Source organism: Phyllostomus hastatus, unplaced genomic scaffold, assembly GCF_019186645.2.
Source record: "Phyllostomus hastatus isolate PE091 unplaced genomic scaffold, TTU_PhHast_1.1 phas_contig_41, whole genome shotgun sequence".
Lineage (NCBI taxonomy): Eukaryota > Metazoa > Chordata > Mammalia > Chiroptera > Phyllostomidae > Phyllostomus > Phyllostomus hastatus.
The window spans coordinates 1,957,887-1,972,721 of record NW_025333876.1 but is presented as its reverse complement, the minus strand read 5'-3'; the positions used below and the strand labels follow the sequence as shown (position 1 = coordinate 1,972,721).

Sequence of the window (14,835 nt, the reverse complement as noted above, 5' to 3'; positions counted from 1 at the left end):
AATCTTCACCAAAGGTCTGACTGTCCCGCACTAGTATGTCTCTTCCACCACCACCCAACACACATCAATGGCTTTTCCTGTGTAGCCTAAATGCTTACTACTGCCACTTACTGCAGACCCAAGGACTGAGTTTTGACACTTTCCCCAGAATAAGAATTGTTTCTGTCTTTTACCAACTCCCTATTTCGACAGTCAAAATAATTGAAAATCTGTATGGCTAAGTGATGGTACAGAATACACAGAACAGCCACGTTTCTATTATGAAACATTTACTGAGAGGACAACAAAATGTAAGATACTCCTGCCTCCCTTCACAGGCATCCCCATGTTAAAATAATTATCACTCATAAATTACTGAATTAACAAACTCTAAACCTGAATTCTTCCTTAATCCTTGAAATTGGTAAAATATCTTCTAAATCGAGGTTCAGACAAGCATAGTAATTTATGCAGTCAGAGCCACTCAGTAGTAGACTGTCCAACCCAGTGGTGTCAAACTCATTTTCACTGGCGGTCACATCAGCCTGGCAGCTGCCTTCAAAGGTTCGAATGTGATTTTAGAGCAGTATAAATGTAACTACTCCTTAACTAGAGGCAAGGAGCTTGGCACTGCCACCTGGTAGAAACAAGGTGCCAGGCCAGATAAAACAAGGTGGAAGGCCATATTTGGTCCGTAGGCCTTGAGTTTGCCACCCATGGTCCAACCCCTCTAATTTCAAATCTTGGTGTAGTCCACCGCTGTGGAAAGCAAGATGGAGAGTACTCTGCTGACGTAAACAGAACAACAAAGCAGATCGAACTGAAGTCTTTCTTCTCTTCCGGGAGCAAAAAAATCCCAACACACCTTCACTTCAGCTAAGTGATCATCTCTTTTTGTGGATAGTATAGTATCCCACTGCCATTTCTTTTCCAAGCCAAATAATTTCCCTAAGTTCTGTTCTTGCTAGACAAGTGTGTATCAAAGTATTTTCTCTGTGCCTTTTTTCCCTTTGGGGCTTTGTGAGATGGCCTGCCACTTGCTCCTTGTCCCACACTTTCGCTGTTTGAAAGGTACAACATGGAACCTTGGCTAGCTGGTTATCCGTTCCTCGACATATTTTCTACCTCAGCAGGCAACAGCTTCAGGTGCTGCCTATTATTCATAACCAAGCAATTCCTCTTAACAGGTAAGAGGTTTTGAATGAATAAAAATTTTTCCCAAGTGGAGCTGGGATGAAGAAATGCTATAAACTCATGTTTCAAATACATCAAATTGTTTCAACTCTCTTCCACTGAAAAAAAAAAACAACCGTATCTTATTTATTTTAGCAATTTTTATTGCTAATTTCTAGCACATTCTTTTAATGTTAGCACTAACATTTACAGAGAAAATACTAATGTACCCTAGTACAGATAAAATACTAATGTACTCTAGTGGGAATGTAAGAGATATAAAATGGAGTGAGGTTTTTTCCCTCCTACAACTTTCAAGACGAAGTCAAAGAATTTGCCCTTGGAATTGGGTTCAACTGAACAAAAACAGTGGCCTTAAGAGACACCTGGCTAGATTAACAATTAAAAGTCCAAGTAATCATGCAACCTCTCTTACAGTCCTGACTCTTAGAACAGGATGTAAAGTTCCAGAGTAAGAAAGCTTTTCTTCATTTGCAACAAGTGTTGAGAGATGGGAAAAATTTATAAATTTACAATCTGTGATGTACCTAAAAGGACCTGCATTTCAAGGAAGGCACATTTTATCAGCACGCACACACACATTACCCAAAGCTCAAGAATTTCAATTTAATACATGTAGTAAAAACTTCCAAACTAACATGTATATTTGCAGGACATCCAGATGGAGATGCCCAAGAGGGAGTTGTAAATATAGATCTAGAATTTCAGACCATGAGCTCCGAAATCTGACCCCCAAGTGTATTAGAGAAGGCTAAGACAGAACAGGGGTTCTCAAACTTGAAACACATATCTTAATCACCCAGAGCTTTGAATGCTGCACCACACTCCTAAAATTTCTGACTCAAATTGTCCTTGAGTAGGTCTGCACTTTTATCAAGTTTCTAGTTGATGCAGCCAGCTGGAGAACTGGGAAAAAGTATTATGGCAGAAGCCATAATACTTGGAAAAGAAAACACTGGCATATTATTTAGGGAGATAGTTAAATTGAAAAGTCTCTAAATTTAATCAGCAAGTGTTGGTAAACCCTGAGTAGCTGCATTGGAGTGATGGAGGCAGAAGCCATTATCTGCAGTGGGACTGGGAAAGTAAGCTACCAGAGAAAGGCACAGGGAAAGCTTCTCGTTTTATTGTTGTTTTTAAGTCCATAGGCTGAAGTCAAGAAAGCAGCAAGTGGAAAAGGGCCAAAGACACAAGAGACCAGGAATAATCAATGAAGAGGGAAGAAACAAAGGGACTGTGAACACCAACTCTTGTACCTTATTTTGCCTTGGTAATGGCCAGGAAAAAACCTCAGGAAATAGAATTTCAAAATGTGCAAAGTGAGAGACATGTGCAAGTATAAAATGACTTCAACTGGATATAGTGTTGTCATCAACTAAAACTGAAAAACTTAGAACAGGAATGCCAACAGAAGCAATTTATAAGTTTTTTTTCTGGTTGCTTTCTGTGATGATGAATTCTGTTGACCAATTAAGGGTGACTGAACACAATTTTCTAGTTTTCAGATGTGAACCTTTAATAGCAGCTAATATGCATCATTTGTTATGTTAGACATACACTGAGGTTCAAAACCAGGTTTGCTAAATACCAAAGCAGACTCATTACTATCACATTTCACTGAAGAAAACTGAAAGCCACTAACGTTGGGTTTACCCCTTCGCAGCACTGAAGTCACAAAAATGGTTAGGTTCTTGTCCGTTAGTGGGAAGGAGAGCACTCTAAGTGCCAAGTTTCCCATTTCAAACCAACTGATGTTATACTACAGGCATCATAGAACACTGAAGGCAGCTAGGATAGGATGTCATCAATTCGCTTCTGGATACGTCTTGAGATGTTTTTACCACGTCCAGATAAATATCCAAGAATTAACAGAGTAACTCAAATGTGCTCCAACTATACAAAGTAGCTTTAAAATGTTCCCGTTAATATGAAGCAATATAACACTAGTGACTAAGACCTGATGATGGAGCCAAACTGCCTGGGTCTGAATCTCCTTGTGCAAGTTAATTGTGCCTCAGCTTTCTTTTATGTAAAATGGGCTAAACATGTAAAGGGCTTAGAATGCAACACACCATATTAAATGTGATACAGACATTTATCCTTAGGAGAAAAAAAAGATATTCTAGTTCCAAATTATCAAACACTATTATTTTCTAAGCCATGTTGCGTGACAGGTGGAAGCAACTCAGAACTACTATGTAGCTCACAAAGGGTACTTGAAACAATCCATTTTTAAGTATGAGCCTTCAAAGATAAGTTTCTGATCCCTAAACTACAGCTATTTATGATCTAATTGTAAGTAATCAACTTTCCTTGAGCTTAACTATAATGCAACAAATGCTGTTTCCTAATCAATGGAGTACATTCTTTGTTGCAAATAAGCCACCCCACGTCTTTCAGCCAGAAAAAACCCCCACTAAATTCCTTTAGTAAAGACATCACCCAATGAATTCAACATTTTTATCAGTATAGAAGTCTTTTATTTTTTCCACACTTATCATGCCATGAATTCATAGGGAATGGGTTCCAACAGCTCAGGCTCCTTTCCATTAGTTCTCACAAAGTGTGCTTCTCTGGGTGGAGCAGGCTATAAATAAAAAAAAAAAAAAAAAGTGAGGGAATAATTATGTAAAGTACTATAACTCAATTTCAAAGCGATCTCAGAAACAATGAAAAAAAAAAAACACTCCATTCTCTCTTACTTTCATATAAAAGAAAATTGCTGAGCAACAGTTTTATAGTTCCCAAGACCAACCAAAAAACCCTTTGTCAAGCACTCACCTGACGCTTCAGCTGAACCCAGGTACCTTTCTCTTTGGCTTCCTTCTTTTTCTGATCATTTTCCTTCACACGTTTTAGGAAGCTATCTCGACTCTTTGAGTGCTTAATATGCTCAATTCGTACATTAATTCTCTTGGCAAGAATCTTGCCCCTGGAGAAAGCAAAATTCTTATAAATGCCTCATAAAAAATAAAACTGAAATTCAAAAAGCTCATTTTGGCAGTTTCATTTATTAAATAAACCATGAGCCTTTTACCCCTAAATAGGATAACAGACACTGAAATACTAAGTAATTTAGCCAAAACCAGATTATTAATAAAATTTACATTATCGAACTTTATACTCTGGAAACTAGAACTGCTTATCCAAATCCCATTAAGACTTCTCAGTATGTCTGTTTCAACTTGTTTCCTCTGACAGGATACAAGACAAACACCCAGTTTGCTTGAGTTTTAAAAGGGTAGTTCCTTTGCCCCACTTGAATGGCCAATAAAGACACAAGTCCAATTGGCAAAGTGAAAAGGGGGTATGAGGGAATATGAATTAGCCAAGAACTATTTCATTACTTACTTAACTTGTTTGTTTACAACAATGCCCACTGCATGCTGGGTGACATTGTAGACTCTTCCAGTTTTGCCATGGTAACATTTGTGGGGCATTCCTTTCTGAACAGTGCCCATTCCCTGTTAAGAAAGGAGATAAATGTCATCCCAGCAAATCCTCCCTTCCTTTTAAACACTGACTTCTATTAATGTAACTAAAAGACTTCTCTTTTAAATGGCAACTCAAGAGCTTTCAGAGCCGGTGAAATGCATTTTTCACACTGCTTTAAGCAATCAAAAAGACAATCATCATTAAGCTCTAGAGTGCCAGGATACACTTAAATACGGGTTACAAAAGAACATAGCTTTCACTGGTTTTATTAATCACCATCAATTAATTTTGCACTAAGGCATTCCTTATCACCAAACTCTCATGATTATTTCTCCTATATTTTCCCTACTAGCTGTTAACCAGTAATGAGACACTTCTTAAAACTAAAGAATAGCACTTTAAAAACTGGCTTTAAAAGTAAAATTAAATTAGCTATTCAAGAGCAATCCATTTCCCCCCATTTAGGAGCCAGCAGGTGCAATAAACACTGTGGTTACGTTAAAGTGCGGTTATATTAAATCCAACTGTTCTACATTTTAATGTTACTTCCCCAATTTTATAATTTACCTTGATATCTACAATATCACCTTTCTTGTAGATCCGCATGTATGTAGCCAAAGGAACAACTCCTAAAAGTAGTATCAGGATTAAAAAGTCAAGTCAAAGAAATATAATTTCACTAGCTTTTGACACACACATTTGACAAGCTACATGCATTTTAAAAACATTCAAGTTGACAATTTAAAAACTACTGCATAAAATTTATGCTTTGTTATTACAAAATAAGGTAGGTACTGGTTAGCTGCCATTATCAAGAATACGTTATAAGAATCTCAACACAAATGTATCAATATAGCAGAAATGTATGCCATGCTTGGTCACAAAGGGGGTAAATCTACTTACCATGTTTTCTAAAAGGCCTAGAGAACATGTAACGGGTACCTCTCCTCTTTCCCTTTGTGTTAGTCATTCTGGCGAATTACTGAAACCAGAAAATATAAAAGTCAAATGTAACAGCAAACAAATATTTCTTACAAACCATCATTATAGCAAGTAAAATCTTTGCGAAACCTAAGTTCCATAACATTAAAATTCCTAAGTAACAGAAGTGGACTTCAGAAATCAAGCCAGTATTTTGCCTATTAGAATATAATAAACCCAACAGGACCCCCCCATACCGTAGATCCCAGCCTAGAATGCTAAGGGCACAGGAATTACTAACTAGAAGATATTGCAACTAGAAGCTATTACTAACTAGAAGGTATTGTTGGAAAGTGTAACAAAACTCAGCATTACATTTTTACATGGCAAATTAAAGTCCTTTTATTGTAAACCCAGTTTTTGGGCAGTATCTCTTGTACAAATATTAACTGTCAAAAATCTCTAACTCACTGGGTAAGAATTTACCTATATGCATTTAGGATAGAACCTTTCATTTTGTTCCCCGGAAGGTTTCAAATGTTTCAGGTCATCTAAGAAGAGAACTGCTATTGCTTACAATTACTACAAGGCAAAACATACCTAAGTCTCTAGTTGACACGAGTTCTACGTAAATCAGTCTCCTAATCAACATTCCTTTAATCTTAGAGAAAAGTGACTCCACCCAAGTACCCTTTTCATCTAACTTGTGAGGCAGAGAGGCACAAGAATGTTTCACCTAACCCACCCACAGCCAAACAAACCTCTGTTAAAACTTACACCCTTTACTTTTAGAAGCAACTAAGCACCTATTTATTACATGGCAGGTTCCCTATTTTCATCCTCAAAATATTAAGTTCGTAAAAATCTGTGTTAAGTTTATAAACGAGGAAAGATGCTCTGCATCTTTCCAAGTAACATGTCAAAAATGGCAGATCAGTAAAGGGATAATTTCTGACTCCAGAGCCCATATGCTCCTTGCATCAGGCCCGTCTTCCCTAGTAAGAAACTCATTTTACATCAATACCCAATGCACAGTTTCTTTTATTCCCCAAACTGAAACCCACTATGGGGTACAGACTTCAGTTTGCTCAACTCTAGTGGCTGGTCGCTACTATCTACAAGTTAGACCAAAAGTTAAGACACTACGATTAGATGATTCTGCAATAACCTTTCCCCTGAACTACTGAATCAATCATTCGAGAATCCATTCATTCAACACAACATACCTCTGCATTAACACAACAATGCCTGTTGCAAAGTATTTTCCCTTTGTTAATGCGCTCAGGGCCAAAAACAATGGGATAACATTTCACGCACCAAAGACCAGTAGTCTGGAGTTCTCTATCCAGGTGAGCACAGTGCGAACCTATTCCGTTCTCCGACCATGAGGCTTTCACACACAACCAGACCTCACCGCAGATGAAAGGCAACTCCTAGTTTTGAAACCGTCCCTCCTACCCCTAACTCCCAATCCGATAGCATTACAAATGTGGGTTTTAACCTAGGAGTAAAAATGCCGCGCAGAAGGGTATTTGAACGGCATCCCACCACGCGGCCCGGCCCCACAGAGCCTGTCCCAGAAGGCCCAGACTAACAAAGCGAAGCCGTGACGACACAGACAAGAGGAATATCTTTCCAGACTGACTCAAGTCGCCTCACGCGGCGGATTCAAACTGGTTTTTCTGGAGCCTGGCCTGTGCTAAGCCGCGGCACCGCAGTCCCGTCCTCGGCCCCCGGCCCGAGCCCGTAGCCGCCAGGCGCACGCTTTTCGAGTCTGGACAAACACAGTTCCACCACCCATGCCACAGGGACCCAGACAATATACCTGGACCCACTGGGCGGCTTCAGCAGACTCAGAGTTACAATTCAACACAACCAAGTTCGCCGAGAGAAACGCACACACCCTACCTGGAAGATGGCGGTTCCGGCCGAAAAGAAAGAGGCGTGGTGGTGGCGCGCGCCTTACGGGGGCCTGAGGGCTGCCAGCGGCACTGCCTGAAGGAAAAAGGCCAGCCGGAAAAGGCTCTTCTTGGACTACAGCCTCTTAGAGACGACTAGAGAATCCCCTCTGAGAGAAAGAAGAGCCTGTCAGGATATTTTCCTTTCTTACGAAAGAGAAGCAGTCGACAAAAATAAACTTGATACTTGGATCTTGTCAGACAGCCCGGAAAAGGGCTTTCGGGGACGTAAAACAAAACGCCGACGACCCCAGCGTGCCGACGTCCGATCTTGCGTAAGAAGATAACGCCGCAAGCAGGCGTGTCTGTGTCTCTGAGTATCACGCTGTGGCTAGTCGTAGAGCATCGAGTTTTAGGGCTCGTAGTTGCTGGCTGTTTATAGGAATGACTATATGGACACAAAAGTAAAACTAAGGTTAAAGCAAGAATGTTATTCAATGTGTATGTCTCTCAAAAGTTTTTCTCCTAAAATGTGTCAGGACCTACTACGCACTGGCTGATAAGTGCATACATGTTACAGCCTTTGAAAGCAGTTTGGCAAAATCTAGTGGAACTGAAAATGTCCAAATACTAAATCCCAGCATTCCGAAGTATGTATCTTACAGAAACTTTGATACGTAGACAGTGATGTACATAATAGCGCTGTGAATAGAAGCAAACATTTGGGAACATCCATCAATAAGCGAATAAATACTTCGTGGGATACTCATGTAATGAAATATTCGCTAGTAAGTTAAGAATGAACCCAGAAATAGAACGAAGATGATGTAAAATATATGTAGTATGATAATTTATACAGTTTTAAAACAATATTTCATATTGTTAGGTACATATATCGTGAAAGTAGTCAAGGGAATAAAATGCAAATTTAGGAAAAACTTTTAAAGCTGGATTTGAATATACAGAAGGCAATTGTTATAGTTTATTCAGACTTATTTAACTTTTGTAATATCCTCTTTCTTACTGTTTATTCTATCACAGTTGTCCCAATTTTTTCCCTTCTGCCTCTCTCCACCCAGCCCACCCCTCTAGCCCACAGTCAGTCTCCTCTCTGTTGTGATGTCCACTCATCATTCATACATGTTCTTTGACTAGTCCCTCCCCCTTCCACCATTTCACCTCTCCTTCTCTCCTAAAGCAATCAATCTGTCCCCTGCCTCCATGTCTGTATTTTTCTGGTCAGTTTATTTTGTTTATTAGGCTCCAATTGTAAGTGAAGTCATATGGTATTTGATTTTCACTGGTTTATTTCACTTAGCATGATAGTCTGCAGGTCCATCCATGCTGTCCAGAAATATAGGAGTCCCTTACTTCTGCTGCGTAGTATTTCATTGTGTAAATGTACCACAGTTTTTTAATCCATTCATCTACTGATGGACACTTGGGCTGTTTCCAACATTTGGTTATTGTAAGTAGTGCTGCTATGAACAAAGAGGTGCGTAAGTTCTTTTGAATTGGTGTTTCAGGATCCTTGGGGTATATTCCAGCAGTGGAATCGCTGGACTATAAGGCAGGTTCATTTTTAATTTTTTAAAGAAATTCCACACTGTTTTTCACAGTGGCTGCACCAGTCTGCATTCCACCAACAGTACACTAGGCTTCCCTTTTCTCCACAACCTCGCCAGCACTGGTTATGTGTTGGTTCATTAATGATCACCATTCTGACAGGTGTAAGGTGATACTTCATTGTGTTTTTAATTTGCATCTCTCTGATAACTAGTGATGTTGAGCATTTTTTCATATGTCTATGGGCCCTCTGTATGTCCTCCCTTTTTCTATTCCAGAATCCCATCCAGGATACCCCATGCCAGGGAGTTATCATGTCTCCTTGGCAGTTTCTCAGACTTTCTATGTTTTTCCTGAACTTGTCAGTTTTGGAGGAGTACTGGTCAGGTATTTTGTAGGATGCCCCAATAATGGAATTTACTTCATACTTTCAAAATAACTAGTATTATTTTTTAAATTTACTTTTTCATTATAGTTGACATACAATATATTAGTTTCAGGCATACAAGATAATGATTAGGTTTATGTGCCTTATGAAATGAGCACCATGATAATTCTGTACCCATCAAATACCATACATAGTTATTATAATATTATTGGCGATATTTCCTGTTCTGTACTGTACGTGCTTCTGAGTACTTTTGTAACTGGCAATTTGTGCTTCTTAATCCCTTTCACCTTTTTCACTCATCCATCTAACATCCCTCTCATCTGGTGACCATCAATTTGTTCTTCGTATTTGAGTTTGTTTCTGCTTTGTCCATTTATTTATTTATTTATTTATTTATTTATTTATTTATGCCATTTTCTTTTTTCTTATTGTTGACATTATTGACGATGTCTTTCCACCTCTCCTTTGTCCTCATCCTCCTAGTCCCCACATCCCCTTCCCTCTGGCCATCACCACACTGTTGTCAGTGTCCATGGGTTTTATATATATATACTCTTTGGCGAATCCCTTCACCTTCTTTCATCCAGCCCCCTCCTCCCCCATTCCCTCTGACAGCCATCAGTCTGTTCCATGTGTTCATTGCCTCTGTTTCTGTTTTGTTTATCATTTTATTTTGTTCATTAGATTCCACATAAAAGTGACATTATATGGCATTTGTCTTTCTCTGACTGGCTTATTTCACTTAGTATAATAATCTCCAGGCCCATGTTTGTTCATTCATTTTGGTTTTTAGATTCCATATAGAAGTAAAATCATGATATTTGCCTTTCTTGGGCTAATTTATTTAAGGTAGTATTATGTTTTCTAGATCTACCCATGTTCTTATAAATGGAAATATTTCATTCTTTTTTATGATTGAGTAATATTCTATTGTATACATGTACCACAATTTCTTTATCCACTCATCCGTTGATGGAAACTTAGGTTGCTTTCATATCTTGGCAATTGTAAGTAATGCTGCAATGAACGTGGGGTGCATATATCTTTTTGAATTAGTGTTTTGGAATTCTTTGGATAAATCCCCAGAAGTTGAATTGCCGGGTCATATGGTAGTTCTATTTTTAATTTTGGGAAGAAACTACATACTGTTTTACATAGTGGCTGCCCCAATTTACAACCCTACCAACAGTGCATGAAGTTTCCCTTTTCTTCACATCCTTGCCAACATTTGTTTGTTGATTTATTGATGGCAGCCATTCTGACAGGTGTGAAGCAATATCTTATTGTGGTTTTAATTTGTATTAAAGCCTGTATTAAAGCCTGATAATTAGTGATGTTATCATCTTTTCATATGTCTGTTGGTCATCTGTATATCCTCTTTGGAGAAATGTCTATTTGGGTCATCTGTGCATTTTTAAATAGGATTCTTTGTCAATGTTGAGCTGTATGAATTCCTTATATTTTGGGGGTATTAATTTCCTATCAGATATATCATTTGCAAACATGTCTTCTCAAATTCGGTTAGTTGTCTTTTTGTTTTGTTGATGGTTTCCTTTGTGGTGCAAAAGTTTTTTAGTTTGATGTGGTCCCATCTACTTTGCTTTTGTTGTCTTTGTCCTAATAGACATAGCCAAAAAGAAAAAAAATTGGTAAGACCAGTGCCAAAGAGTTTACTGCCTCTGTTTTCTTCCTGGAGATTTGTGGTTTCAGGTCTTACATTTAAGTCTCTAACCCATTTTGAGTTTATTTTTGGGTAGCTGTAAGAAAGTAGTTTTATTTTTTTCCATGTATCTGTCCAGTTTTCCCCAAAAGCATTTATTGAAGAGACTATCTTTACCCCACTGTATACTCTTGCCCTCTTCATCATAGATCAATTTTACATATAAGCATGGTTTTATTTATGGGCTCTCCATTCTTTTCCATCGATCTCTATGTCTGTTTTTATGCCAATACCATGTAGTTGATTATTATAGCCTTGTAGTGTAGTTTGATATTAGGTAGTGTGGTATCTCCAATTTTGCTCTTCTGTCTTAATATTTCTGTGGCTCTTCAGGGTCTTTTATGTTACCATATACATTTTAGGATTATTCATTTTAGTACTGTGAAAACTGACATTGGTATTTTGATAGGGAGTGCATTGAATCTGTAGATTACTTTGGGTAGTATGGACATTTTAATAATGTTAATTCTTCCTACCCATGGTATATCCTTCCATTTATTTGTGTCTTCTTCAATTTCTTATAGTTTTCTGAGTACAGGTCTTTTACCTCTTTGGTTAAATTCATTCCTAAGTATTTAATATCTTTTCATGCAATTGTAAATGGGATTGTTTTCTTAATTCCTCTTTCTGATAGTTTATTATTGGTATATAAAAATGCAGCTAATCTCTGAATATTAATTTGTATTCTGCTATTTTACTGAATTCATTTATTCTAATAGTTACTTCATAAAATCTTCAGGGTTCTCTATGTATAGTATCATGTCATCTGCAAATAATGACAGTTCTACTTCTTTCTTTCCTATGTGGATGCCTTTTATTTCTTTTTCCTGTCTGGTTGCTGTGTCTAGGACTTCCAATACTGTGTTGAATAAAAGTGGTAAAAGTGGACATCCTTGTCATGTACCTGATCTTAAAAATCTTTTAGCTTTTTACCATTAAGCATGATGTTAGTTCTGGATTTATCATATATATAGCATTTATTATGTTGAGGTATGATCCCCTCATCCCTACTTTACTGAGAATTTTTATCATAAATAAAGGTTGGATTTTCTCAAATGCTTTTCTGTATTTATTGATATGATCATATAGTTTTTTAATCCTTACACAATGCTTTGTTTTCTACCTGATTTTAGAGAGAGAGGAAGGAGGGGAGGGAGAGGGAGAAGGAGAGGCAGGGAGAGAGAGACAGAGAAGAGAGAAGACAGAAACATTGATTGGCTGCCTCACCAACATGTCCCAAATGGAGATTGAACCCACAACCTGGGTATGTGCCCTGACCAGGGAATCAGACCCACAAACCTTTTGGTATATGGAATTACATTCCAACCAAATGAGCCACCTGGCCAGGGCATGATCATATGGTTGTTCCCTCATTTTGTTTAGGATGTCACAATAATTTATTTCTAGATATTGAATCAACCTAGCATTATAGAAATAAATACCACTTGATCATGGTGTTTGATGGTTTTAATGTACTGCTGAATTTGCTTTGCTAATTTGTTGAGGATTTCTACATCTATGTTCATCAAGGATGTTGGCCTATAATTATTTTTGTAGTGTCTTTGTCTGGCTTTGGTATCAGGATGATGCTGGCTTTATAATATGAGGGAGCCTTCCATTTTCTTCACATTTTTGGAATAATTTGAGAAAGGTATTAATTATTTTTTGAATGTTTGGTAAAATATATGTGATGCCATCTGGTCTAGGAATTTTGTTTCTTAGGAGTCTTTTTTAATTACTCATTCAATTTCTATAGCAGTTATTGGTCTGTTTAATTTTCTGTTTCTTTCTCATTTAGCCTTGGAAGATTGTATCCAGGAATTTATTCATTTCTTCCAGGTTGTTCAATTGGTTGGCACATAGTTGTTCATAGTATTTTCTTATAATCCTTTGTATTTCTGTCATGTCAGTTGTTACTTCTCTTTCATTTCCAATTTTTTTTAAAAAATTGGATCCCCTCTCTTTTTTTCTTGATAAGTTTGGTTAAAGGTTTATGAGTTTTGTTTATCTTTTCAAAGAAGCAGCTGTTAGTTCCACTGATATTTTCTGGAGTTTTTCTAAAAGTCTCTATTTAGTTTATGTCCAGTCTGGTGTTTATTTCCTCCCTTCTGCTCACTTGGGCTTTGTGTGTTCTTCTTTTTCTAGTTTCTTTAGGTTTAAGGTTGGGTTGTTTATTTGATATTTATCTTGTTTCTAAATGTAGGCCTGTATTTCTTTTAATTTCCCTCTTAGAACTGCTTTGGCTGTGTCCATTTATCATTATGAATTGCTCTTCTGTGTTTCTTGTTACAGTCCTTGTTTTAAAGTCTATTTTTATCTCATACAGGTACTGTTACTCTAGCTTTTCTGTTGTTTCCACTTGCATGGAATGTCTTTTTCCATCCCTTTAATTTCAGTGTCTGTGTGTCCACTCAGCCTGCTTCAGTTATTTACCTGGCTTTGCCTGTAGACATTTGACTTTTTAGCCCCTGCCACAAGTTCATGATCAACCATTCTCAAATGTATACTGAGTAGTATTAGCATTCTCCACTGGAGTTCTGGAGTTAGTGTGCTTACCTATGCATGTAAAGACTGTTTCACATTTTTCTTTGATTATCAAATCTTCTGTCTCTTTTGTTCATCTTTCTTTCAGATGATGACTACTTGATTTTTATCAGTGTACAAATATGCTCTAATATTTCCATAAACCCACTACCCTCTCCATCTTGGCCCTAACCGACCTAATTTTCCCTGCCATCTATTGCACCGTATTTTCTTCCATCAAGCTTTTAAAAACAGAATCATATGAAATTACTGGTTTTGTACATCAATAACTATAAGATTTCAGCAATGTGGTTTTACCTAATACCCAAACCCTGTTAACTCTTCCTCATCTCCCCTTCTGTTTTCAGTTTAATCTGACTTCTGCTCCAATCATGCCACTAAAACTGCTCTTGTCAAGGTTATCAAATGCTCCCATTTTGCCAAAACCAAAAGACATTCCCTGTTCTTGTCTTTCTTAATCTCTTGGTAGCTTGGACTCTGTTGGCCACTCCTTCCTCCTTGAAACATTATCCTTTCTAAATACTCTGAAGGCTGTTTCACTGGCTTCCCCTTATCTCCTTGTTCTTTAAGTAATAGACTTCCTTAGGACTTGGAATCACAGTTATGCATCACTTAACAAAGGGATACATTCTGACAAATGTCTCATAAGGCCATTTCATCATTGTGGGAACATCATAAAGTACACTTACAGAAGCCAAGACGGTATAGCCTACTACTATAATTGTACGTGCTATAGTTTTATACAGCTGGCAATGCAGTACTTTTGTTTACACAAGAATCACTTAAAAAAAAAAACCAGGAATGACTTCTGGCCAAGATGGACGCATAGGTAGATACACTTTGCCTCCTCACACAACCAAAAGAAGGAAAACAAAAAATATCAGAACTGCCAGAAAATTGAACTATATGGAAGTCTGAGAATCAAGGAGCTAAAGAAGAAACATTCATTCAAACTGGTAGGAGGGGCAGAGATGGGAAGCCAGGTACAGAGGACACATGGCAAGGTGGTGACTGGAGGACCAGGTTGTTCCACATTGGCATGCAGATAAACCGGGAGGAACAACTGGGGAGCAAGACAGACCATGCAACCCATGGTTCCAGTGCAGGGAAATAAAACCTCAAAACCTCTGGCTGTAAAAACCCATGGGGATTTTGGCTGCAGGAGAAAGTCCCAGCCTCACAGGAGA

The 14,835-nt window shown here is 37.9% G+C and overlaps 1 protein-coding gene and 2 non-coding genes across 4 annotated transcripts; all 3 read right to left on the bottom strand.

Moving 5' to 3' along the window:
- Window positions 1-3,630: 3,630 nt before the first annotated feature.
- RPL21 (ribosomal protein L21) lies at window positions 3,631-7,518 on the bottom strand. Of its 2 annotated transcripts, none has more exons than XM_045844938.1 (6): window positions 7,438-7,518; window positions 5,512-5,590; window positions 5,176-5,237; window positions 4,525-4,637; window positions 3,955-4,105; window positions 3,631-3,760 (listed from the first exon to the last, which is right to left on the bottom strand). In XM_045844938.1, exons 2-6 carry the CDS (start codon window positions 5,576-5,578, stop codon window positions 3,671-3,673), a joined length of 483 nt encoding a protein of 160 aa, XP_045700894.1. In that variant the 5' UTR covers window positions 5,579-5,590; window positions 7,438-7,518; the 3' UTR covers window positions 3,631-3,670. The 2 variants fall into 2 exon arrangements, with proteins under 2 accessions (XP_045700894.1, XP_045700895.1); XM_045844939.1 differs by having other exon boundaries at window positions 7,355-7,480.
- Window positions 4,357-4,483, bottom strand: LOC123822804. Its single transcript, XR_006786426.1, has one exon. It is a non-coding gene; the product is annotated as a small nucleolar RNA SNORA27 (small nucleolar RNA).
- On the bottom strand, window positions 4,745-4,815 carry LOC123822800. Its single transcript, XR_006786423.1, has one exon. It is a non-coding gene; the product is annotated as a small nucleolar RNA SNORD102 (small nucleolar RNA).
- Window positions 7,519-14,835: the final 7,317 nt, after the last annotated feature.